The 27750-nt window shown below is 38.9% G+C and overlaps 1 protein-coding gene across 5 annotated transcripts in view; it reads left to right on the top strand.

Moving 5' to 3' along the window:
- Positions 1-27750, top strand: part of STAU2 (staufen double-stranded RNA binding protein 2) — a 171245-nt gene that overhangs the window by 91179 nt on the left and 52316 nt on the right. For 3 of the 5 annotated variants that reach the window (XM_085053043.1, XM_085053042.1, XM_085053046.1), the window contains one exon: positions 18276-18389. The exons of 1 other annotated variant lie outside the window; for it this stretch is intronic. In XM_085053043.1, the coding sequence (XP_084909169.1) occupies positions 18276-18389 (114 nt within the window). Of the gene's footprint in view, positions 1-9688; positions 9765-18275; positions 18390-27750 lie in introns of all 5 variants that reach the window. One more of the 5 variants, XM_085053045.1, reaches the window with a different exon arrangement.

The raw sequence follows: 27750 nt of genomic DNA, 5'->3' as shown, positions 1-27750 counted from the left end.
GCTCCTCCATGGGCTGCAGGTGGATCTCTGTATCCCCATGGACCTTCATGAGCTGCAGGGACACAGCTGTTTCACCATGGTCTGCACCACAGGCTGCAGAGGGATCTCAGCTCCTGTGCCTGGAGCACCTCCTCCCCCTCCTTCTGCACTGACCTTGGTGTCTGCAGAGCTGTTCTCCTCACACGTTCTCACTCCGCCCTTCTCCAGCCACAATTTCAACTGCGCAACAACTTTTTATCTTTCTTCTTGAATGTGTTATGTCAGAGGTGTTACCACTGTTTCTAATTGGCTCTGCTGGACATGGAGGAAGCTTCTGGCAGCTTCTCAGAGATGCCACCCTTGTAGCCCCCCCACCCTTACCAAAAACCATGCCACTCAAACCCTGGCCCTGCCTCTTCCTCCTCTTGTGAGGGCCCTACTTCCTCTTTATCCCTCACTAAGTGAGCTGATTTGGTCTTGGATTTCTTCTTCTGTATAGGGGCAACCACTGGCACAGGTTGTTTCCTCTGGTTCATGTCGCAGTCGAGCAGCTAGCAGAGTAATGAAGGCACCAGTTCTCAGTGGCAAGAAGGAATGACCTTTATTGTTTTGATTTCATCATATATATAGAGTATTCAAAAGTCACCCAGATTGGTTGGTCAGAAGCCTTCCCCCAGGCCTGATTGGCCAGGCTTGCACCGTCCAAGTTCTGGGACACTGTTCCAATAACATCCAAACTTTATTTATAAAACACAAGAAAATTCTCATGGGAAAAACCTGTGCTAGCCACAGGTTCAGCTGCAAATCAGGCCACAGTGCCTGTAGGTCTGTTTTCCTCCTCTTTCCCCTGAGGTTGCTGTCCAATACTGATTTGTGTCCACTAAAGAGTAGCCAGGACCCAACACACTACAGTAAGTTGCCCCTCTCTGGAGTTGCCACAGCATTCCCCTTGCAAATATTCTGTCACTTTAAGAGGGTCCTGTAGTTGTTCAGGGGTGAACTTCCAAACCATTGGAGCAGAGAATTTCCCCAAAAACTAATCCATTTTCTGCCACATTTCATGACACTCATGACTGAGTGTCACTGGGGCAGAAACTGGGGCAGTTCTTTGAGTGAACTTCCTAAAAATCTCTTCCTTGACTCTAAACATGGTGCGGAATGAGGAGACCAGTGAGGCTTAGCAACAAGAGCATGCTTTCCTTAACATCCAAGAGAAATTCCAAATTCTCAACAGCTGAAGGAGGAGAAGGAGGTGAAAGGATTAATAGACTCCCAAAGATAGTGCCCGAAGTAAATGTAGGAGAGCAGCACTGAATACACATCGAAAATGACCCTCATTGCCCTTGATGTTACCAGTCATAAACTGATATCCCACAGTACAGCTACAAAACAATCCCAATCCCTCTCCCTGCTCTGAAAAAGAGCATCACATAGACCACATAGGGGGATATGTATAGGGTTAGGTGCGACAACCAAGTGACCAGACCAAGCAACGTTGTTTCCACTGGCTCTGGAGTTAATGCAGCAAAGGATTAGATTGAATTTGTTTCCAAGCTGCTCTGGGCAGATCTGTTGTTACATCAACCCTTTGTGCCACACACAGGGTGCAAAAAAAGGCTATCATGGTTTAGGAATGGTACTCCCTAATTTAGTGCTCCCACTGAGACTCTCCAAACCACATGCCACTCACTCGCTCCTCCCTCCCCCTCCTCCCACCCCTGCAATGGGATGGAGAGGAATATTGGAAACACAGAAGGCAAAGATCACAGGTTGAGATAAGAACAACTCATTGGAAGCAGCAGTGAGATAAGAAAATGAACAATACTAATGACAGAGAGTACAAGAAACAAACAATTCGCACTGAAACCCCACACCAATAGACAACTCCACACCAAGCACTCCCTCTGCCACACTACTTGACCAGAAGAGACTCCATTCCCCCTGCCCCCAGCAGTGTGTGAGATGTTATAGAATAACCTCCAGGACCTAACTGTGCCTCCTCCTGTCTACTGCAAAAGTTAACCCTTTCCTGAATCTTGGGGCACCTGAGAACTGTGTTTTTTCAGAAGGTGCAGCCTAGAAGCCAAGCTGGTGTCAAAGCAAGGCAGAATGTTTTTGCCATCACAGTCAATACTAGAGAATCTAAGATGAACCACGCTGGATCAGCATGGACATGTGACTGAACATTAACAGTGTTCAAGGACATGAGTCCTTGAACACTGTTTACCTGTATCCAGCAATGTCCAATACCATACATTTCATGGGACATTGGCAGCCTCTGTAATACATCCAGTAATTTCTGTGGTGCAGAAGATAGGAAAAGGAAGCCTATTCCCTATCCCATTACATGCAAAATTACATGTGTATATGGATAGTGGCTCATTTTACAGTGTTGAACCATCAGAGGATAGGACCAGATATGTAGAAATGTACTTTTTCCTCATGGGTTTTTGGTTTGAGCTTTAGTTTTGTGTGGAGTTTTTTCCCTTCTCAGAACTGTGAATTTGCTTTGTTTGAAGAGTTGGTTTCGTATGCTTTAGCATATGTAATTTGATCTGTAACTAAATTCTAGAAATGGGAGGTTTCTGTTGGAATTTTTGCATGCCTGATAATTAATTTTTTCATCAAAGCCCATGTAATTTACAAAGTTTGCAGTTGTTGGAAGTGATTTAAAAGAGGCTGCTAGAATTCAAGAAATAGTGTCAGATGTTCTGTTGGTATAAGCAGCATAGTTAAATTACTTTTGCTTACATCAGATGTCACCAGTTGTGAATTTGACCTAACACTGTTTCTGTCTGAAATGTACCTTCAGCTTTCTTTTGGTCTTCATTTTTGAAATGTCATTTTTGCTTCATTTGTTTGAATGTCTCTTAATGAAAGAAACAGTAATAGCCTCAGCCTCACTGTAGTAGATTTAAGCTGCTAATAGGAACTCAGTTGTCCTGAGTTCCATTTGTTACCTGCCTGCAGTAGAAACTGATGAATTCTGATAAAAAGAAACTCAATCCCTGAAGTTTTCACTGCTCACTTTCACATCTTGTCAGATTGCTTGTGTCTCCTAGTAATGCTTTATTTTCACAGAACTGATGCACAATTTATGTCACTGTTTTGGTTCCTACTTGCCTACAGTATGTGGTTACTGTAAAATGATTAGTTGTGTTTGTCCTGGTTTTTTTTCTGCTTTGGTTCTAGATGCTTTTGTAGAAACTGTTTTTAAAGGGTCTTACCTTGAGCCAAAAAATATAATCCTTTTCATCCATGAACTAGACTACTACCTTTTACTTGGCCCTAATACAAAGCAAGGGATTTGGTACAGAATCTTGGTTATTAACATCTATCTGCTGTGTATGTAACTGATGGTTTTACATCATCTTAGCATGCTTTTTAACACCTCGCTTGAATAAGCCTGGTATTGATGTGAAACTCTGCCACTGCTGGGTGGCTGAGCTGAGGTGGAGCAGTGAACAGAATCTCTGTGGGAAATGGCTCAGTGGCCTGTCAGGTGCATATCACAGGTCTCTTCACCATTTCAGCCTAGAAAGCTCTTTGTGTTTAAGAGTTTAAAAGCTGATTTCTTTACAGGTTAACTTTCTCAGGCATATTTACTGAAGGAGAAGACTACTGCATTTCCAAACAGCTAGCTTGTTTCATGTTTCCTGAATGACCCAAAATGATTTATAAATTGTTAGCATGTATTTGTATTCTGGTCCAGATGATAACCATAGTTTTGTCTTTCATTGAAGAACGTATACATTCTGTTCTGTTACAATGTATTTTTTGAATTTTTTAAAAAAATCAATAAATACTCATATGATGTTTCATTTCTAAATGTAAACAATGTTATTTGCTTATTTGAATGGTTTTCTTGAACTGCTTTAGCTTCAGGTGACACATCTTTAAAACACATTTATTTAACTTAAATTCTTCTAAACTGTTTGTATATGATCTCAGCCATGTTCTATTGTAAGCCCTTAATATTAAGTTATGGGGACCAATGTATAGTTAAATAGTAAAAAATTGCATTTTAATTCTTTATGGTTTGTTATTCTAAAGATACTTGTACTTGATAAGCAGCAGCTCAGTGCCGCTGAAGAACAGGTGTTTAGCTAGAATTCTTTCAAAGCTCAGGCTTCAAATTACCAGTGATAATTAAGCATAAATTCTTCAAGCAAGCCTTTACAAACTCTGAATAAAGCATTTTAGTGCTTGCTTCATATTCAGGAATACTATCTACCCAGTTAATTGTTTTGGAGACTTTGCCTGGAAATGGTTTAAAGGAAAATTCAGCTTTGGTAAAACTGTTATTTTTAAGTGACTATGTGGTATTTTGGCCATTGTTTTGTAACCAGACTAGGAAAGTTACAGTTATTTCTGCTGACCATTTAAGTGCAGTAAATTATTCAGAGAATTTGTTTAAATGGAAACATTTAGAGGAGCTGTTTACACATGTATAACTTGAGCCTCCAGTTTTTACTGAAGCAAAACACAAGTTGCAGGTAGTCCTGTAGAAAATTCTACTGTGAGTTTTCACAAAGGAAAGATTGTAAAAAATGTAAAAAGCCATAACTGAGTGCCCACAGTCAGTCCCAGTGCGTGGCTGTAGGCATATTTGGCTTGCTACATTGGCAGGGCTTGTAGGTCTTAACTTTTCTTCCACAGTGGCTCCATAACAAAACCTCACACAGGATATAGTTTCTATGTGATGTTCTCCTTTGATTCCAATGGTTACACAATTTTCTTTTGCCCTCCACATTTGTTTACTGGTAGCTGTTCCATTTTATACATTGATATACTTAAATATTTTATTGTGTGGCATTTCTGAATATTTCTCCTTTCCCCAATGGCACACATTTCTGAATGACTGCACGCACAGGAGAGGTTCTGCTGGATGCTCTAGAGTCAGGTTTACTTGTGGCTCATACATTCCAGTGCATGGGTTTGAATTGTTGGCAGGAATAGACTGAAATTAAATTTCTACACTTGTATTGGGGTTGACACTGAGCTCAAACCTTTCCCTACAGTGGCCTTAAACAAAACAAAACATTTTGTGGAGGTTGGATTTGGAAATCAGTGTAGGAGTGCTTGGATCTCACTACTGAGGTATGCATGTGAGAAGAATTTCAGGGACATTTAACCCTCAGTGAATTTCAAGGAAAGAACTGTAGTTTTGGTCTGATAACCAATGATGATTTCTCTGAGGAGGTCAGATTTTAAAAAGCACCTAAATACCATTTTCAAAATTGACACAAGTCCTATGACTAATAATAGGAAGCCATTTAAAGCTGTAAAATCGTCTAAAAAGGTAGATGCTTCTTGGTATTTTCATAAATATCTGTGCAGATTAGGTACCTTACCTCCAGTTCACTTGTAAGTGAGGGTATCCTGCAAACTTCAGCTATTTATTAGTTCTTTGGAGGGAAGTGTTCTATGCACTGAATCTGTTATAATGAAGATAGTTGTAGCTATAGTGTTAGTTGCCAGAGAGAGTGTATTTTCAAAGCTCCCTGCAGATGAATGAATCAAAAGGTGTTTTAGCAAATCTCCAGATAAAGTCAATGAGGGAAAGTGCAGCAAGTGCTAAAAACAAGAGTGTAAATCCAGATGATACTGTTCTGTCCTTGAATGTGTTGGCTGTGGGCACAGTTTGTGGCCACTGTCAGCTTGAGAGTGGAATCTCAGAAAATGGGCTAGCCCTGGAGAATACAAAAATCTCATCACTCGTTCAAATTAGAAAACCCAAATAATAATTAAAGGAAGGTTTTGAAATTACAGCATCAGGCTTCTTGTCATCATTAATGTAAACCAGATTTGAAAGCTGTGTCAGCAAAATATTTTTAGGAAATGGTTCTTTGAAGATACTATCTCAAAAATCAGGAAAAAATAGGGTACCAGAAAGTGAAAATGATTGCAGAATTGTGTTAGAGAATATTTTTGAAATAAGACTGTTAAAAAAAAATATTTCTTCGCTTGCCTTTGGAGTCAAGACCCCCTATAATTCTGTGTAGGTAACTGTACATCTAGTCACTTCCTTCCACACACTCCCAGATCCATTGGAGACTTCTTTCCCAGCAGGATTGACCAGACTGCAAATATTAGTGAAATTAGTCTAAAATAACAGTGTACAGTCAGGCCCAGAGGGAACTGTAATAAGCTGATTGGCTTTAGTGTTAACATTCAAAGTGTAGTGGGAATGAATGAATTTGTATTTAAAAATATAATGATTACTTACTCTAGCCCTCTTCAGGAAGCTTGAGAGTGACTGTGCTGCCATATATTATCAATACCTGCTTTTGTAAAATATGCAGTGGAATCAGGCTTTTGTTTCTTGTCCTGGTTTGTGAGGTCTTAGTCATGTGTACTAGCACTGTTCTTGCTCATTGATGAGATCAGTTTTTGTAAAATGATGTGTGGAATGATGCTGTGTTCTGTCTTCACCAAAAGCATTGAAACCTGGCCTTTGGCAGAAGGGTATTATCTCCTGTGTGCTTGTACTGTGCCATGCTCACTGGCCAGTACAATAATCTCAACAGCAATGTTTGTCTCTTACCCACAGGGAGTATAAACACCTTTAGAAATGGTTGACAAAGACCTCATTATCTCAGTTTCTGTGTCTTCTGAAAGCTGTGGGGGTTTTTTCTAATGGGAAGTTTGCACTTTCACCAATTACCAAACTATTGCCTGATATTCCGATTACTACAGGCTTTTGTTGTGGGTTAACTCTGGTGGGCAGCTTAAGCCCCACACAGCTGCTCACTCTCTCCCCCCTGGTGGGATAAGGGAAAGAATCAGAAGGGCATGAGTGATAAAACTCAGGAGCTGAGATGAAGACAAAAGCTGTATGTGCAAGCAAAGCAAAACAAGGAATTCATTCACCACTTCCTGTGGGCAGGCAGATGTTCAGCCATCTCCTGAAAGCAGGGCTCCATCACGTGTGATGGTGACTTGGGAACGCAGATGCCATAATGCTGAATGTCCCCCTCCTCCTCTCCCCAGTTTTTATCACTGAGCAGGATGTCATAGGAGTGGGATATCCCTTTGATCAGTTAGGGTCAGCTGTCCTGGCTGTATCCCCTCCCAACTCCTTGTGCACCCCCAGACTGCTCACTGATGGGGTGGGGTGAGAATCAGAAAAGGCCTTGATGCTGTGCAAGCCCTGCTCAGCAATAGCTAAAACACCAGTATGTTATTGACAGTGTTTTGGTCACAAATCCAAAACTTAGCACTACCCATGCTTTTGTGAAGAAAATGAGCTCCATCCCAGCCAAAACCAGTGTAATCTCCGTGCTTTATTCTATACTATTGACATTGTGCTCTGGTCCCACATTATCTGATAGATTCTCCCTTATTAACCACCATTTCCTGTCCTTGGATATATGCATGGATATCATTCCCTTAGTCTATGGATCACCCCGTTAAAAGTCCACAAAATGTCCGTTGAGTCCATTTAGTCCATGTGTATTCCATCTGTTTTGGTTATCTCTCAGGACAGGAGAGTTGGTGTGATGTGTGGAGTTACTGGGCTCCAAAGACAGCTCACGTTGGGTCACTGCTGCACTTCCACATCTCGTGAGACTTATCCTTGGTTGGTTCATATAGTTCCTGCTGTACTAACTTCCATAGGATGCAACTTAAATTCTGGGTTACAACAATTTAAAGGTATTCCCTTGACAGTCTCTACCTCTGGTTACTTCAGGCCAGATTATAGGGTTTATCAGTCGGGCATAACAACAGGGTTTGCAGCAAACTCCTCCCCTTTGCTGCTAGCCTGGCTAGCAACAAGGGGTTCCTGCTACAGTAGTTCCCATAACATGTAAGTCAAATCCTGTGTTACAACAATTTGAAGGTATTTCCATTACAATCTTCAGCCCATGTTCAGGCTCACAGTCCATGTGGGGCATGTGGGGCATTGTCCACAGACCATGACCCTTTAGGAATGTAGCTGCTCCAGAATGACAATATCCATAGGCCACTCTCCCTTCAGGGGAGTACCTGCCCTGCTATAGACTTCTCCATGGCCATGTATGTTTTTGAACATACATGGCCATGAATTTAGCCACAGTCACAGTTGTGTGAAGTTGAGTTCGAGCCTGTCCAGCACAGAAATGGCAGCAGTGCCCTGGCCACCTGCCAACCCATTCCTGTTATCAGTATATTCCCAGGCAGAGCAGAATAGAATGATAAGGAGAACAGGAAACAGCAGAAGCAAAAAGCAGTCACTAATGAGCACTAGTTACTAAACTACATCCAGGCGAGCAAGCCCCATGGCAAGCACAGGAGCCTGACAATTAACAGCTAAACAGATAGAAAGTTAGTATAGCATGCTCTGTTTAAAACAGTTCTTATCTCTAAGCCCTCATGCCTTACACTGGGTGCCAGAAGGGACTGTTACAGGTTTACCCTGGTGGGCAGCTCAGCTCCATGCTGCTGCTCTCTTACTCCCCTCCAGTGGGATGAGGGAGAACAACCAGAATGGTAAAAGTGCAAAAACTCGAGAGTTGAGATACAGACTATTTAATAAGGAATGCAAAAGCCAAACATGCAACTAAAGCCAAACAAATAATTCATTCATCACTTCCCCTGGGCAGGCAGGTGTTCAGCCATCCCCAGGAAAGCAGAGCTCCATCACACATAACAGTGACTTGTGAAGACAAACACCATCACTCCAAACACCCCCCACCCTCCCTTCTTCTTTTCCCAGCTTTATATGCTGAGCATGACACCATATGGTGTGGGATATCCCTTTGCTCAGTTGGGGTCAGCTGTCCCAGTGGTGTCCCCACCCAGCTTCTTACCCATCCCCAGCCTTCTTGCTGATGGGGTGGTGTGAGAAGCAGAAAAGTGCTTGATGCTGTGTGAGCACTTCTCAGCAATAGCTAAAGTATCAGTGTGTTACCCACACTGTTTCGGTCACAAAGCCAAAGCACAGCTAAACAAGCTGCAATGAAGAAAAGCAGCTCCATCCCAGTCAAAACTGGTACAGCTTTTTACGCTTCACTAACATCTTTACAGCTGTGTGCCACTGTGCAGAGGTCAGGAAATTGGAGAGCTCCTTTTATCCATGTGAACTTACAGTAATTACGCTTGGAAGAAAACTTACACCTTTTTGTCAGGTTATTTCCTATAAAACTTACCCATTTATTCAAGAGAACTACTATTTTTTGTTGTATTTAAAGGGAAAAGAGTTTTCTCCAAGAATGGCAGCAAGTCAGGCAGGATTTTATTTACCATTTTAGGGACATCTCTGATTTGCACAACTGCAGGCTACCTGATTATTGAGAGTCCTTACTTGGCTCTCAGAAACTTGCAGGTGTCCTGCTACTGAAAATCAACTTGACATCAAATGGCAGTGTTATGTAGGAAAGGACTTCTAGGTCTCCAAAGCTTGATTTATACATGACTAGCCAAAGGAAAGAAAATATGTTGGGAATGTGAAAGAGAGGGAGAGATAAAACAGAACAAGATGATAGCCAGAATTGGTCTCGAGAGAGAGCTTCATGTAAAAATCAAAGCACCTGGATTTCATTGCATTCTGGTTTGTAGGGTTTTCTTAATCACCTAACTTCTGAGGGCAGGTAGGCAGTACCACAGTTGATGGTAGTGACCCAAAGTAGACCTACAAGATGTAGTTTTATAGTTTCCATTTATTTCAGAAATTGTTCTGTGGACTACAGACCATCTAGTTTGTATTATCCTATTTTTGACCTTACAGGAAGTCAAAATGGTGATCGCATTCTGCAAAAAAATAACCAGAAGAATTATTCTCATACAAGCTTCCATAAGGAAAGGTATGCAATATGGAAACGTAGCATATTTGTTCACAGAGCATACTGCAGGAGGTAGTATTTGCTGCAACAAGAGTGTTTCTGAATTAACTGAAGAGTATGCAGAATTAGGAAAACAAATGCAAATCTAGGTCTCCAACTACCTGGCTTCTGGCCAGAATTCTTCTATTCTGGCCATCGTTGCCTCTCTTTCAAGCCCTTTATTCAAGCACTGCTGCAGTTTTGCTTTTCTTGTCTGCAGAAACAGCCAGGTGCCTCGTTTTTCTTTCATTTTCTGAAAGCAAAGAAGGTAAACAGAGAATAACTGGCTAATAGTACTGTGTGGGTCCTCAGGTGTGGTGTGGATATCACCTTGGTAACATTTTCACTTGTATGCTTGGCATCTTGCAAATAATAATTTGAAATCCTCCCATATATCCCTGCATGTAACTTGGTCTGTGGAAAAAATGTGAGTTATATTTTGATAGCCAATTTTAGAATTTAAGGGATTTGTGTATGAGAAAGTTTAAAAGCTACCAGGATCTCTCAAAGTGCTGCAGCCAGCGCTAAGCACACCGGGCTGTGTTCTCTGCCAAAATCTCCCTCAGTAAATCCTATTGTGACTTGATAACTTAGCTACAGACCTTGGCTTGGAATAGAGCCCAAACTTTGAAAGACTGAAAGTTTCAGTTGGCAAAAATGTGAAGGTGCAGTGGTGAATTCATTGCAGACTGGGGTTTAGTTTTAATTATAGTAAGGGAATTCAGCTCTCAAAAAAAACCCCTTAAAAAGAGAAGCAGCAAGAAAAGGTGAAGGAGAAAAGAGACAAGTTACAGTTTATTCCCCTGTCTGTGACTGAAGCTGAGGCTTTCAGAGAAGGTTTATTTGGCTATCATCTCCTTCAGTCTCATTCAAAACTGAAAGCACAATGAAACAGGGTGATTTTCGGAAGTGAAATGGTTGTTTCTTGTTTTAATTAAAGAAGGGTGGTTCTTTACGCATACTGCCCTATTTCTAGGTTAATGCACAACATCAGTGTCTGTACCAACCTCAGATTTCTTAGCCAACTCAGGCAGCTGATTTTCTATTCACAGTTTCACAGTGATCCTGTTCTCGCTTCATTAACGCAGCGTTTGGGGCTTTCACACGTGGTTTGTAAACAGAGAATCATTAATGTTTGCTTCACTCTTCACTTCAGTGACAACCTTCATCCTGAAAAAGAGTGTTCCTGAGAACATATTTCCATTCATGCTGTTGCTAGAAAGTTATTTTAAACCCAAGCAATTTTCTCTTTCCATACTAACCAAATTCCTCTCTCAAGTTGTGAGTTGTTCAGGTTGATACCCAAGGCACAGGCTCCTCTGCTAATGCTCCATACCATGCTCATCCTCTCTTATTAGCAGAACATAGACTCTCACCTCCCTCCTACTTTTTTGGCCATGTGGTGAAAACAAGAGGTCTCAGGGCTGCCAGTTTTTTCATGATTCCTTTGAGTGTGATTTATAAAATTAAGTAAAACTCCTCTTTCTAGAAACACAATATATACCAGAATAATTATAGGTGTATGGCAGACAAGTTGTTTGCTGCAAAAATCATGTCAGCTATAGCTTACATTACTTTGTAGGGCTTTGCAATGTGTTAATTTCTGAATAATTAATTTATTAATTTTTATCATGTTTTTATTATTCATTTGGGTTGTATGCAGTGTTTAAACTCACTGTGGTTAAGCTACTCTATGTCAACAACAAAAAAATATATTATTTATAGAATAGAAGAAGTGTACAGCACAGCCAGATAGTTTTCAATATAAGTGTGATTTTTATTTTTTTTTATAAAAAGTAATATCCTATCTCCTGATTTCAGGTTTTCTGTCAGACAAACAGGTCTTTGCACCTCTCAATGCCAGCCATTGTAAACATAGTTGCTCTCTTTGCATGTGCTCCACAGGGACACTGTCTTTATAAATACATACCTGGGTTAACATTTAACATATGGAAGGTGAGCAATAAGCACCTTACTGGACTAATTACCCTCTATGCTATGATGGCAACTGATTTTCTCTTCAGTGAAACTAAACATCACCTCCAGAGGTAGGACAGAGCTGGGTCTCCCTTGCTTGTTGAGCATAATATATGGTCAGACTTTGCAGTTCTCCTGAATCTCTGAAACATGAGACCTGAATTCAGGTGATATCTAAATAGCAGGGAAAAAAATCCTGTACAAGCTTCTTCAGCTCAGACTTGCTTTGCATTTAGCAGATATTTTATGTATTCTCTTTGGAGACTGTATCAAATAATTTTTTTCACTCTTGTTTGTACTTCGCTGTTTTTTGTAGATGTCAAGTGTCTCCCTTACTGCAGTCAGGAACATGAAATACTGCCTCAGTAACTTGTGACAACGCCTGTAGTCTGCTTGTTGTTGCCTATTTATGGTGCAGTAATGGTTTATTTCTTAGTCTAAACCCTAGGACTGTATTTTAATGAAGATTTAAGGCTATGATACAGCTGCTATTCAAACTGTGTGAGAGAGGCATGTTGGAATAGCTCAAGATTTACTGCTGAACTGTCAGTCTTTAAGCTACCAAGTGTCTTTACCCTTTGGTGCAGTAGCTGCGGTGGAAACTGTACCCACTGCTGTGAAGCAGACACGGCGATTAATGAACCTGAGGCGCGCTAATCAAACATATGTTTTCTTGGCACAATGATTGTGTTATATATCACATCCGAATGTACAGGCCTTTATCTTTCCTTAATGATCTAGCAAGGGGGCTTTTTAAAATGTGGGTGTTTTTCATGCGCTCCTTAGATTTGTTCCACAGGGGGTGGCCGTTAAAAACATCTGACGGGCATGCAGTTAGCCAGCGCCCTGCTGAGATTAGTAAAATACTATATTTAGTAATCGCACTACATCAAGGAACTCCAGCATTGCAGGAAACAGTTTGATTCAATGCTTTTTTTCTGATTTTTTTTAATTTTTTTTTTTGTATGTTGTATTATTTCATCTGGGATAATTTTTTTTTCTGCTTGGATTTGGGTTTTGTGTCTGTTTTTCAACTTTTTTTTGTAAAAGATTTGTTCATACAATGGGATTCTTTCCCCAGTTTTTTTTTGTTTTGTTTTTACTGTTTTCTTGTTCTACTCTCACAAAAGAAAATTGTAAAACAGGTAGTAAGAATGAAAAGTGGTATTTGGAAGGGATCTCATACTGCTCTGTGTCTGAAGAAACTGATCTATTATTTGTTAGGGAAGCTCTATGGATTATACAAGGATTCATGCTTTTAAGTACTAGAATACTATACAGTGAAAGCTCCTAAAACTGGCTTTGAGAAAATGTTTGAAATTAGCAAGTACATTAAATTTATTTTTGTGTCAGAAGAATTTCTTCACCAATAAATAAGCATGAAACAGACTTTGAACTCAGACAGGTTTGTTTCATTTTTTCTTTAATAGTTGACATGACTAACTATAGATGAACAATACAAAGTGAAAGATAAAAAACCCATATGAAAAAGACAGCTTTTCACCAGGATGCTAAAGGAAGTAAACTGTTTCATGATACTCTTGTCCAAGTCAAAATTAGTATTCTAACATCTGATTCTGTGCCCATTCTGGTTTTCTTGTTGCTGTAAATCCAAAGCAACCATGTAAAATCTTGGAAACTATTCTGTAAACTCAGGACTAAATTGGCCACTCTCCCTTTAAGGCGCAGATTTAAAGGAATACCATCCTTTGTTCTTACAAAATAGTCCAGGCTTGTCAATCCAGAAGATTTGTGCATTGCTGAACATAATGGCATTTTATTACCTAGTTTATTTCTGTCTAGCATTCTAAGACTCCTGCTGATGCTTTGACTCAGAGTAGTTTTCAGTTTGGAAACTTGAACTCCAGTGTCACGGATTACTTCTTTCATTTGGTAATTTGTATTATTTTTTTAAATTATTAAATGCTCAAGAAAGAAAGTGTTTGTCCTGACAGAAGTTGTGTTTCAAACTGTGAACACCTAAGCAGCAGCGTGTGAAAAGAGTAGCCTTCATTTTTGTTCCCCTCAGATTCTAGTTAGTACAGTTGGCTCATTTCTAACAGTAGCTTGGTGTATTATGGTCAAGCTTAATGATTAAGTAGTAGTACAACAGGTCTCTCACCTTCCTGTGCTGTGACTCGGTAAACCACAGCCCTTGTTCGTGCAAAAGGATAGATGTTCATATTCAGACATTCACTCTGAAGGCCAGCAGACTATGCTGTTCTTGAAGTTAGGGACATTGTATTTGCAGAATAATTTCTGCAGTTTAACTATGGCCATTATGTGAAATTGCATATTGATCCAGTTTTATAAAGCAGCTTATTGCAAAATAAATCCTGAAATATTTTTGTAGTTTCTATCAGAACACTTGCACATTGGGAAGGGTATTACAGTAAAGATAGAGTGAAGAGACATCTTTATATAAATATGAGAGAAATGGGAAATCTCCTGCTTTTGAAGCAGCATTACGATAGCAGTATCCTTAAATGTAATTCTTATAGAGTTTTATGCAGTGTAGTTTACTTTTGTTTGTATAAAATAATGTATAAATTTAAGAATTCTGGCTATGCCATTCCAAATTCTGTTCTAACACTGTAAACATTCATCTTATATCTTCCTTTATGTGTAGCTATAAATGCCTATCAAAATAATTTGCATCTCTTCAGTAATTTAAAATATTAAAAACAAGGGCCAAATTTCAACATAGTTGTCAAGTGGTTTCAAACCTTCACATACAGTTCTATATACACGCTCCAGTGAATGGTACCCACTAATACATACTCCTTCTATGGTGCTTGTTCCTGACTGAAGCAATCTGTAAAAGGAATATACACTTGCATCTCCTGTGAATATGGATACTGATAAAAAAAAAACCCATACATATATGAGTAAATATGTGGCATTGTGGAAAAATTTACTTCTAGAATTTTTCTCTTTATTTTGATGTCCAGGATGCCCTTTGTGTTATACACACTGAGGTTTCATGCCCTGCTCATACAGCACGGTGGAGTGCTGTGTTTGGGATTGTTGAGCTGGCTATACATGATTTATCTCAGGTGTATGTAGTTACCCAGGAGAAAAACTGGCAGTGCTGTGTGCTTTTCCCAATAAATGAGGAGGCTCATTTAGAGTTATTGCCAGGATCTTGTTGTGGTGACACCGCTTTGTGCTGTGTAGACAAACCTTGGAGGAGAATTATGTGTAAATCACTCATAATAGTCTGAGGCTGGAGTCTTGCATTTTGCTCAGAAACTTGCACAACCCTTACCAGAGACATCTATATGCTGGCCATTGTTTTCTAACCAGATCCCAATTCTTTTCCATCAAATCTCTGCTTATATGTTATCTAAATATAACATTCTGAATTTTAATGAGTGAAAATTCATTGCTGTTTAATCCTTAAATGCACTGAGCTAATCTGTGAATGTCCCTTAATTATAAAAAGTGAAGCCGGGAAATTAGGTCCTGGACATAGAGAGTAATTATTTTCATAACTCTTTTGTTTTTACCTCCATAACATATGAAAAGAGAAAATGACCAATTGTGGTTAGGCCAGAGGCCTTAATGGTGGATTACAGTCCTAGCACTGCCATTCAGTCCAGCCAGTGCCAAGTGGATTTGGATGAGTCATTTAAAGTCTGTCCACAAAGTGTCCTTACCTGCCTGACAGAGGTATGGTGAGATGGGCTGTACTTAAGCACTCCTGACTCTTAAGGCACTGAGGAACTTCTATATTATTTTTGTTGTCATGAATCTCAATAATGGCTACATAATCACCATCAGAGCACTTGGCCAGCCTTCAGCCACCACTTCTTGATCACAGATACTGATTCAGGTATTTGCTGTGCTTGTATGTTCCCCTGCCTTAAAGGGTATGATATTCTTAGAAGAGTTTAAGAATGTTCGGGTTCTTCCCACACTCAGTCATAATAGCATGGACTTATAAACTGAAATATTTGCAACATGCTGCTGTCCAAAACCCAAGAAGTATCTGCTGCTATTTGGGCTATTTGATAATTATTTGACTACTGTTATTTCTCTCTGAGTGCCTATTTTGGACATTCTGTTCAAATACGTATATAAAAAAACCCCAAAACTTAGATTGTAGATACAGCTTGAAGAGGAAATAAATGATGTAGTTTGAGGATGTAGCAACTGGTCTGATAAATAACAAAACAGGATTACTGGGAAATTGCACATACGCATGCCAAATATAGAAGTCTGAATGTTTCTTCTGACTGCACAAATCTGTAGACTACAGAGATTTGATGAAAGGACAAGGTTTTATTTTGTTTCTATTAAAAGTCCAGTCTTTTGTCTTTTATGTCACTATTCATATAATTAATATAGAAAGTGTTTATTTTGGTTCAGATGAAGAGCTTCAACAGAGCAAGAGATAATTAGAGAATTGTTGTCTGAGAAATTACAAAATAACAGCCTTGATACATTGAGATGAGGCCAAAACTGCATAATGAAATCCCTTTGGGAAAGTTGAGCCTAGAAAGGTACCAAAATTCTGAACTTATTGCAATTTCAATGTGGGACTCTAAAGGAGATATGAGTCAAACCTGCTGTTACAGATAGTAGTGTCATGAAATACTAATAGTTTTTCCTCTAGATATCTCCCGTTCTTTCAGCTTGTTAATAATTCTTTATTGCAGTGGACACTAGAGAATTGTATCCTCATATTATTCTGACTGAAAGTAAGCCTACAAACATGCAGTACAGTTCAGTAAGTGCCATTTTCCCGTTTCTACATGTGTGCTTTTCTTGGTCAGCAGATTTTAGCCCTTTTGCGATGTCATATTTGTGGTACAGAATCATCCTCTTGATCTTTGCTGCCCCATTTCGCCACATTGCATTCCCACAACACATACTCAGCAGAATATCTACTTTGCAACTAGTTGTGGAAGCTTGATAAGCCTTTGTCATAACAGTAGTCCCTGACATTTAAAGAACTTCAGTTTATATTTGCCAGCCAAATTTCATACCTTCATACCTCTTTCAATTAATCAAAGTTAAGCCATTGTATATGTGAAGGGGCCTCTTGTGGTTTCTAAGTAAGTAGTATGGCTTTTCTGGCAGAGAGCCACAAGCAATTTAGTAGGCACATACTGTGGGGGTTGAGAGGCAGAGAGGCAGGAATAATCTAGAAAGCTTTAAGAAGGGCTGAATGAATGCAGTATTTCTATACACAATACAAGACTTTTGCATTCTGTATCTTACTTTTGGCCACAACAAAACTGTTTTGATGTGTTGTCAGTAAAGTAATCCTGAAACGTAGCACCAGCTTGGTTCTCCTCTCACTCAGCCAGTTTTGCACTGGTTTTACATCAGTTGAAGTATTCCCAATTTGCATCTGTGGCAGAGAAGAGTTAGGCACAGGGGATTTAATACATGGTGTACAATTGTTATATTGTCACTAAACTGTTTCCACAGGAATAAACCTAATGTGGTTCCTAGTTTTCTTCAGAAATAATAATATTTATTTTGTAGCCTAAAAGTCAGGATGAGGCTTTACCATGTACCTTTTGCCTGTGAGCTATATAGCTGTAAATAGATACCAACATAAAAGGTCTGTCTCCAGCAGAGCTGATCTCTCTTTCCAGTTCTGACAGGGGTCACATAGTCAATGTAAATTACCACCATAAACTAAATTCCATCTCTGCTGTAGAACAAAGTGCTTGATCTGCCTGTCCAGAAGTCAGGAGCTGTGCAGAGAACTGTAATATTTCAACAATTCAACATGAGTGGCAACCTGTTCTTAATAACAAAATGCTAGCAACATTTAATTTAATTTTGTTTCATCATATTAAAATCCATCCTTCCTTTAGGGGACTTAAAAACCATCTGAAGGGAACCTGAAGACAAAAGAATAATTCTAGTAGAAGCACTATTTTCCTCTGTATTGCATGCAAGTTCAGGTTCAACATGCACATCTTGATGCCTGTAGGGAATGAGATACTCTTAGAAAAGGATAGTCTAGGTATCTCAAGAAGAACCTGAAATTTCCATTTTATCTGTCATTTTGATTTAATTGAAATATATACCACAATAGTAGTGTCAAAAGAGTTAGTGGATTTTACTAGAAATCCAATTGCAGTTGAAAAATTTAAACTATTATTGGCAAGGTTTTTGAGCTTGTAATGATGTACTTGGGTGTTTTATAAGTAAGCTAGAGTATGCTGTTAAAAATGACATGTAGGTTGGAAACTTTACCTTGAAACTAGATTCTTATGTAGATACAACCTCTCGAATTCAGTCTGAAAGTTGTCAGAAACTAAAGAACACAGCACTTCAAAAATTATGCAACAGACGTATCAAGGACAATTTGGCCCCAGTTCAGCACGTGACTATCTAGACTATTTTACACACTCCTTGTTTAATATTAAAGATGAATTCAATGTAAATGTCTGGAATTCTTCTTACAAGCTTGTTGAAAAGGGGCAGTATTTTAGCATGACTCCCTTGTGCAAACCTGGTGTTTAGCAGATTACGTATGTTATTCTGTTATAGGTACACTACAGTGATAGACAAAATGGCAAAGAGTGTATGACCTGTTTGACACTGTCTCCTGTGCAGATGACTTTCCAAGGTATCGGAAGCTCCATTGAAGCCAGCCATGACCAGGTATAATACCTTCACCCCACACTCTTGTAATTTTATTAATATCTGGTAAGGCCAGAATGTCAGCAGTAGTATATTTTAAATTTTGACATATCTTGTGCTTTTCATATGGCATGTTCTTGTCACAGGGATTTGCCTATCTTGCCCTACTAAAATCCTGATTAGATCCAAAGAGTGACATAAAGAGGAGACAAAACTATATTGCCTTTTACATACTTTTAAGACATATTAGGAAAGCCTGAAGATCTTGCTTTGGTTTTAAAGTCAGATGTAAGGTTTCTGCAAAGCTTTTATTTGCTTTTATGTATGTATCAGGTCTTGTCTATCCTATTTTTGCTAAAAGATTATGAGTAGTTGGAAAAACAGAGAGATGAAGCCATCATCTCTAGCATCATCTGTCACAAGAAACAGGCATTTGAGAGAGGAAAGGCATTTTTAATCAGACTGTGTAAAACTCCCATTTTGTTTGGCTGTTGCTAAAACATTTAATTCAAGCTTCTGGCAAAAAGCCAGGAGCAAAAAAAAGGCTCAATGTTAATGATTCATCACCCTGCTGCTTCAGATGGGAACTGAGGGGGACTTCCATTCTTGTTGTCTTGTCCTCCAACACTCGTATGTATAAAAGCAAGACAAGACTTCAATACTCTGAAAGTTCTAAAAGCAAAAAGGAAACAAGTAGAAGACAACATTAAACCAAACCTTGCAGCTTTTCATATCTTCAGTAGATTAGAAAAAATTGCCATGTTTACTTGCCTTTGCAGGTAATCTTTAAATTGTACCGTGTTCACACTTGCCGTGCATTTTATCAGACTCTGTGCAAGATTCTCTAAGAAAAAAAAGGAAAGTCACCTTAAGAACTGGCAGAATTTTTGGGGAAAAGTTTCAGGCACTCTTAGCCATGTTTTTGTTTGGTGGGTTTTTTATTGAAAGTTCCTAAGTTAGTTGTTAGCATAAACTAAGCCCATTAGTTATTTACATGGTAACATGAGGATACTTCCTGCCCTTAAGTGTTTGGTGTTTTACAGTAATGGAGAGCTGTGGTAAGTCAGACCATACTTTGACATTCAATTCTCATTTCATCCAGCAACTTGTTTATGCTGCTCTAAAGCTGCTCCATTTTTCTTTCAGCAAAGATAGGCTTTTAAAATATAGTTATAACACAAGTACGATATTTAGACATTTCAATGAATTTAAGGTGGTCCCTGTCAGTTTGGTAACAGCTACATTCTGGGCTACCAGCCAGCTTGGCCTTTGTTTTAGCATTTATTTAGGCTAGAGTATGATATGTAAACAGAAAAAAAGACTCTGTAAGCAGAAAGCACATTTTAACCATCTGAATAATTATATATTTAAGACTTCCAAATGAAAAACTTTTATTGAGCCTGCAAAGTCAAGCACCTAGAAATTAGGAAATTCCAGATTATGTGCAGCATTAGTTTGATCCCAAATGTACCCACCCATTCAGTCCTCCAAATACGATATTCTTCTGAGAAGAAAAGAATTTTGCATAAAATCACATAGATAAATATTGTATCATAGCAAATTCACAGATAGGTAGAATTAATTTTACTGGGGCCATTATGTAGCTAGAATTTCCTCATCTTGCTTCAATTTGAAGTTTAAAAAAAAGTTCATAATTGGTTTTAGTTACATAATTTTCCACAGGGTTCTTAAAATGGAAAGAAAAATGTTTTGTTATTGCATGATGGGGTGGTTGTTGTGTTACTGAACCCACATCACTTGTGCAAAGACTTCATCTGAGCTGAGAGCAAAAGAAAATAATAATCTGAAAGCCAAATGCCAATCAGTGGCTCACAAAATAGATCCACACACTGGACAGGATGCACAGATTTCTGCTCACGCCTTTCCTAACTGTCAAAGGAATTTCATTTTCTGGGGAACAGGGATGCTATTGACTGGGTACGTTTGATAAGGGGTTAGCAGGACTGGATTAAAGCATCATTTGCCACCACCTGAATAAATAGAGAAAAATTAATCATTAGCAAATCAAGTGTTTGTCGGGCACTGGAATTAATACATTATTGACAAAATTAGAGCTATAAATGGACTAGCTAAAAGAAAATTCCCCTTTTCTCTATTGTTTCTGTGTGACTGGTATGTTTTTCCTTGTCTCCTACAATTTTGCTCACAGTAGGTTGATTTGATACAGTTATTATTCTTTTAAGAATAGGAGACAGAAATGCTGCACCTTTGTTAAACTGAATTACATTTTAAAGTGCCAAATTAAATAAGTGCAAGATAACTGCATGCTATAAAACTTGAATTTTAGAAATTCTTCTTTAACTTGTGTAATGTGTTACTTTTAAATTATCTCTGTAGTATTGTGTGTTTATTAGGATGGGCTGGTCACCTGCAGCCTGTGATTTCAGTGGAGGGATGGTGATTTGTGTCAGCAGTGAGGCCTGGCATAGTCTGACTTCAGGAACTGTCTGCTTCTGTGCTTATGAAGATAATTTTTCTCACATTCATTCTAAAATATTGAAATCTATAATTTCTAGAAGGTTTTTATGGAACACTTTAGGAATGAGACTCTGGAATATTTTTTGGGGGAAAGGGATAAAAAGTGTTATGTGAGAGTATCTAATAAAAACCTGTATACCAGATCTGTCACTATATTGTGGCAGAAGAACTACAGTACTGTGGTACATGGCAGCTGATCACATACCTTGAGCAAAAAAAAAAAAGAAATGAAAAAGGGGAAAAAAACAGTATGTTGCCAATGGCATCTCCAGCACTATAGAATACCTTTTAGATTGGATTTGGCTTTTGCAATGTATCTCCTTACTCATATCCAGTGGGAGATTTGTTACCCAGCAGATACCAAAGTGTTTACAATCCTACATAAGTATATTATCTGGCTTTTTCAAATATGTCAAGACTTGACACTGCAGTTTTTCAAGTCTCTTGCTCTTTTCCTGTACTCTGTAGGGAGTTTTCATTCTTTAGATTGGTTTAGCTTGTGATTTTAATGAGTTCAAATATTTTCCCCACATACTTTGTCTGAGCAATTTCAGATTAATATAAACATATCATACTGGAACACTAATTAGTGTGTATTTCAAATGTCTGATTGACAAGGCATATCTCATTTGTACGTGAAGCAGTGTTGTGGAAGCAATTGCTGTTCTTTCATTTTTCTTTGGACAAAAAGAAAAACCAGGAAACATTCCTAAAGCACCCCTGCAATCTTTCCTGCCCTATGTTTTGTTGGGTTTTGCATTCAGGTATGCCAGCCTCTTTTATAAAGATTTAATGGGGCTCAGATTTTTTTTCCTGAATGATTTATTTCTATTTTTTGTTTCCCATTATCTGACTGTAACTATAAACTTCTCTTTCCTTAATGGCAACTATTCTTTGGAGGATTTTTTTCAGTAAAATTTAGCTACAAGTAGCTTTTAGTTAAAATGGTCTCCAGTTTCTATTGATTTTCTCAATCAAACCTGAGTTTTTCCGCAATGGTAGTGATGAGTGGTGTTTTTTACCTTACTGTGGGACTGGAGATGACCTGTTCTCAGGGCTTGTGATGGACTTTAGGCATATAGTGTAAAGCTGAGGAATTATTTGAAAGTGGGTGATTTAAAGTAACAGAAAGGAAGTCCAGGTAGTTTTGTATTTGTATGACTGAGAAAATTCAAGATATGAAACGTAAGAGACAGAAATGGGAAAAACTCATAGACAGGAGGCTATAGAAGCAAAAATAGTTGAAGCAGAAAACTGAGAAAGTGCAGGGAAATGGGGCAGTGAAAGTCTAAAGGCCACAGAAGTGGGATAAAGAGAGGAAATTAGAGTGAAGCAGAAGGGGTGGTCAAAAACCCCACCCAAAAAAAGACATCTTCTGCACTGCTACATCTCAGAGTACTGAAACCTGAATTTCTGATTACTGATAGAAAGAAATATCTTCCAATTTTAGAGAGCTGTGACGCATGAAGGGTTCTTTGAATTCTTGAGTGCAGACACACTAAGAACTATTAGGTAGAAGATGTAATGCTAGCAGTTGGACTAAATGGAGATTTATGTTTCCCCTAGAGGACTCTAGTCAATACCTTAAAATTATTATAGATATACTTCACTCAACAAACATCACTGGATTCACTATAATGGTAACTACGTTAAATTTGATGGCCTACGTCAAACAAGACAGCCTGTGACATAGTTTTAATCTAAGAAGTGACATTCTTCTGCTATGCATTGAACAAGCCAATGTCAAACTCAGCTTCCATGTTTACATATATATTTTAGAAACTTGCAATGTTACCATCTTTAGAGGCTTTATAATAATTGTTTTTCTGAATGTTATAGCTCTGAGTGACTGTATCTGCTTCAGGGGTATCACACTTCTGTGGTTGTCATAGCTGTGAAAGGAAAAACATCTTGAGTGAATTCTTTAGGCTTGCTGAACAGCAGGCAAATTGAAAGTATGAACATTCATTTTTAAATAAAATTATTTAAAAGTCAGTGCTGGTGATGAGAAAGAACAGCTTGGGCCCATTTTGAGATTTTGAATGCTTGCCATGGAGTACTCTTCCTGTACAAGTGAATTTTTAATTCCAAGTTACTTAATGTTCATTGAGGAGTGACCAGTTCTGTACTTGAATTCAAGGAGACAGATCAAAGAGTAGTGCATTTTCTTAAAGTCTCATTGCTTTAATACTTTTTGATTATTTTGGAGGTTTTAACATATGCATGTTTTTTGGAGCTGGCAATACTGTCCATTTGTTTATTACTGACTTCAGCTGTTTGTATTAGGTGAAGACCTAATACTCCCAATGAGATGTGCTGTTAAAGTGATACCAATGAACCTTTTATGCCTATCATTTTATTCCTTGATTTCTTAATGTTATCCATTATATTTGTGTTGTATATTAGACTGTATTTTCAAAACTCTTCGGCACTTTGCAATGCACAGACTAGAAAAATTTTACTTTTCAGGACAAATAACAATTTTTAAATGTTACATATAGTCTACCACTAGTAACGCTTTTATTTTCAAATATAAAAATAGCTGGAAAGAAAAGGAGCAGGGGCAGAAATTGCAGAAGTGGAAGAGCTATTGATAAGATAGACTTGATCAGAAAGCCCCACTTGGAGAGGATGTACTGAAAGGAAGATTCCATGCTCAGCAGTTTCAGAAATCACTGATGGAAAGCTTAACAGACAGCAGTGGCAAGCAAACTGAAATGTGGTCTGTAGCAAACCATCGTTGCTGACCTGAAAACATGCATTTCTGGGCAGGGGTAGCAGACAGTGGGGATGCCCAGATGTGAGCAGCTCCTGATGTCATTTGAATACAGGAAGGGTAGAGTAGTTCTCAAGGAACAGAAGACCTCAGAGATGTGTGACAGGCTCAAGTGAAGGTGCTTGGAGCATTAAGGTTTGAGAAGAGCTTTACGGTGTAACAGCAAATACATAACCCATAGGAAGGTCCACATCTGTTATGGGCTGAGAATTGCTTGTAGAGGACACTCAGGAGGCAGCATCCCGGGGATTTACAAAAGCCAAAGGTGACTAAAGGTGTAGTCAGTGAGTACATCAAGGATAAGAATGTGTCCAATGCTGTAACCAGAAAAGATAAATGGGGTTGTGTTTTTTGTTAAGATACCTTTCCAGGTCAGAAAACCAGATGATTTACTGGACACTACATTAATTCACGATCAAATATTGGGTTTTTTTTCTCTAAGGAGAAATTAGGATTTTCTAGGTGTTGAGATTTACTTCACAGTGGGTTTTTATGTCCTGGACATGGTCAAAAAAGAAAAAAATGTTAAGGTTTTCTTTAAAAAATACATATATCCATTTTTGTTTTCTTTTTTTCCCTGTAGTTGATATTATACGCTTCACATGTCAGCTCATTTCTGCTTTACTTATTGTAAATGCAATTATCATTTCTTCAAAGTGGCTAATTCAATAAAATGTTAAAACATGAATTATAATTAGTAAAAATTTTCTAGCATTTTTTCTGAAGTTTGGCAATTGCATTACAGGCCCTTCAGCATCAGGACTCCTACCTGATCTTGCGAAAACATCTCACACAACTAGGCCTCCTCCTGCAAGGGTCTCACTGGCTGCTGCCCTCTTCTTGAAAGCTCTGTAACCTTCAGGGGTGGGTGAAGCATGGCCACAGCTGAGTACCCAGCACTCCAAAAGAGCCAGTTCATGTAGGACAGAAATATAAACCACTTTTGATATATAGCACCACGCTTCACTCTTCTGTCTCTTAGGTTGATGCTGCAGTAAGGAGTCATCCCATCAGGTTTTAGTTAGGCTCACTGGATTGTTGTCTGCTATTTGGTATTTTTCCTCATCTGCTGTGCTCCCCATGACTCTATGTAGAAGTGTTGGTACATTCTCTCTGTATTCTTCATTTTCTGTTTCGCATTATGTCAGTCTGGATGTACGTGACAGAACATTTGCTTTTCCCTGGCAGCTGCTAAAGTTTTCCTTGATGAGCCCAAGATCAAATGTTCGTATTTGCTCAGGAAGTGTAATCTTTAATTTTCAAAAAGTGAGTTACTAATTAACTGCTGAATGGGAAAAAAATGCAAACCAAGGCATGACTATCTCCTTGCCAGATTCTTTCAGGGCTCTCATTCAGGGCTTCCTGAGTAGCTTCCCAATGTGACTGCTTCTTGCTGAAGATGCATAATAGGATTTTTCAGTGCCCTGTGTATGCATGTTTGTTTACACAGCAATGTCAGCAGGGTATGAAATGCTACTGTTGCAGTCTCTTCCTATCTTACATGCTTGGTGTGTAACTCGTAACTAATAACAAAGACTAAATGTTTTGGGGACTGTCTTCCTCTGTTGAAAAAAGAGAAAAAAGGTGAAACATCCTCATGACTGCTATTGGTGAGGTTTTACAAGAGTGATGAGGTTCACAGGATCACAGGATGGTTGAGGTGGGAAGGGACCTCTGGAAGTCTCCTGGTCCAAAGGCCCCTGCTCAAGCAAGGCCATCTAGAATAGGCTTTCCAGGCCTGTGTCAAGGCAGCTTTTGAGTATCTTCAAGGTGAGACACTCTACCTTGGTTGTTCTTTCCGTTTACTTCATCTCCAGTCCTGGCTGCTTCCTAAACTGCTGAGCTAGGTGTAAACTCAAGCTTGTAGCCAGCTCAGTAAGCTGAACTGATCCACTGGGTCTTAGATGAATACCAGTGCTGAAACAAGGGAGACATCAGGACTGCCCACCGGAGAGAAGAGGAGAGGAGAGGAGAGGAGAGGAGAGGAGAGGAGAGGAGAGGAGAGGAGAGGAGAGGAGAGGAGAGGAGAGGAGAGGAGAGGAGAGGAGAGGAGAGGGAACTATCCCTTTCCACAGCAGCAAGCTATTGGCTCAGCTTACCCACCTTGTAAAATGACATTTAAAGGGGATGAGGCAAAAATTAACTGTACAGAGAAGTAAATTTCTTGTAGAAATGTTAGTCTTCTTTAGTACCCTTAAAGCTGTTCACAGTGCAGTAGCATGACCTGGCACACATAGGAGATCAGGAGTGGCACATGGAGGGAGGAAGAGCAGGGTTGTAGCAGCTCTGACCCACAGAAGTTTAGCTGTTCTGGAACAGCACCCTTAGTATTTACTTGCATTAAAATACCTTAACAAGCTTTTCAGTGCAGTGTAACATGTGGAAGTGGAAAGAAAAGCATTAACAACATACAGTGAGCCAACCTTTCGTGGACCACAGACCAGCTGTTCGCTATCCTAAGTTTGCAATCTGTTTCTGGTTTGGTTGTTTTGCTGTTACTTTAAGCTCAGCTGAACAATGGTGGAATGTAAAAATCTTGATTTTTTTTTTCTGCTGTGGCTCTTAGGAAAGGGAAGAAGCTTAAAAGAGAAAGGTATTGGAGAAGTTTGGAAAAGTTAAATATGTCAGTTTACTGCCTTGTCACGCTTCAGCAGGAGATTCAGCCCACTTGTATTATCAAGAAATCTAACAGATTTTTCCCTGTCAGGGAAAAACATGGGGAAGACAACAGAGGTAGGTTCTTCTCCTACTCAACAGCTAAAAATGGATAGACATACACCTACTAGACAAAAGTTGGTAACAGAGATAGAAGCAAAAATCAAGTGGAAGGAGACCCACCCCCAAGTAGCTTGTCTTGCAGTTGGGATTGACAAGGATCTAGATTTTTCATCTTGACCCTTAACAGGCAGCATTTAAATTTTAAAAGCTTTATCCATTTTAATTTCTAGGACTGGTAAAACTTTTCAAAGTTATGAATTAAAACTAACACTCAGTCAAAGCCCAGCTGCCTCTTTTGTCGGCACCTCAATTTTAGACGAAGAAAGCCATTAGCTATATACACTCAACTTTGTTGCCCACCCTGTGCTTGCCAGAGTTGTTCTGGGGTATTTTCCACACACTATCAAAGTAATGCTTTGTCTGTTGATTTGTGTTTAATCACTTGTCATTCAGTGAAGTTGCTTAACGCTCTAATTATATAATTGGCATTTCAAAATATATTTCCTTAACCATTCTACAAGACAAAATAATGATTTGCACATGTGGCATTTGAAGAACTGTGCTTTTGCCAAAATTCTGTTTGCCACCTAATTTTTCCACATCTCTTGAAATAATATCACACGGCTGGTATTATGCATGCATCTAGCACAAATGAAAATTCATAATTTTTGGTTTGCACAGTCCTCATACAACCCTTGATCTACACAGTGCAAGTACAAACTAAATTTTACATTCTACACCCCTTCATTTCAAGGATTCATTTCAAGAAGCCAGGATCTCATAATAAATGCTCTGACAATAGACTTCATGGGAAATAAATGAGGTCAGGAATCATAAGTAATTAGTAACAGGTAATTTTGTAAGTATGAGCACAAGAAAGTTGTGGAGCTAGGAGCACTATGATTAAACTCAGTTCTTAGACATCCATGCTTTCTTCCATGGATGTTTTTTTAAATATACCATCAAGAAAGAGCTGAAGACTTACCCTGGCTTGGTGACTAATGGTTTATCTGAGAAAATTATTTCACTTTCCTTTTTTACATGCTTGTCATTGATGCCCTGATGGAAAATTTCAGTCATCTCCAGGAAAAAAGGTGTTTATACTCTTTCCTATAGCTCATTTAACATAAAATCCAAGTCCCTCTCTCTGCCTCCAAACTCATTTCACATACAGGTTTTTTGTAGTCACACTGGGTTTCTAAGATCATGGAGTCAGAACATCCCACTCTTTGAGACAGGAAGGAGTCACTGCCCAACCTTCTCTTCAAAGCATCAAATGTGCAATATCCTTACTTCATACAGGAGTTTGTGCTTGTATGTGCTTGTGTCCTCCATTTTGTAGCCCTTACAGACTGTCTTTGTTCCAATACTAATGCTTCATTCCAGCAA

The sequence above is a fragment of the Lichenostomus cassidix genome, chromosome 2 (assembly GCF_008360975.1).
Source record: "Lichenostomus cassidix isolate B80296 chromosome 2, HeHo_3.0, whole genome shotgun sequence".
Lineage (NCBI taxonomy): Eukaryota > Metazoa > Chordata > Aves > Passeriformes > Meliphagidae > Lichenostomus > Lichenostomus cassidix.
This window is presented reverse-complemented; position numbering and strand designations above follow the sequence as displayed.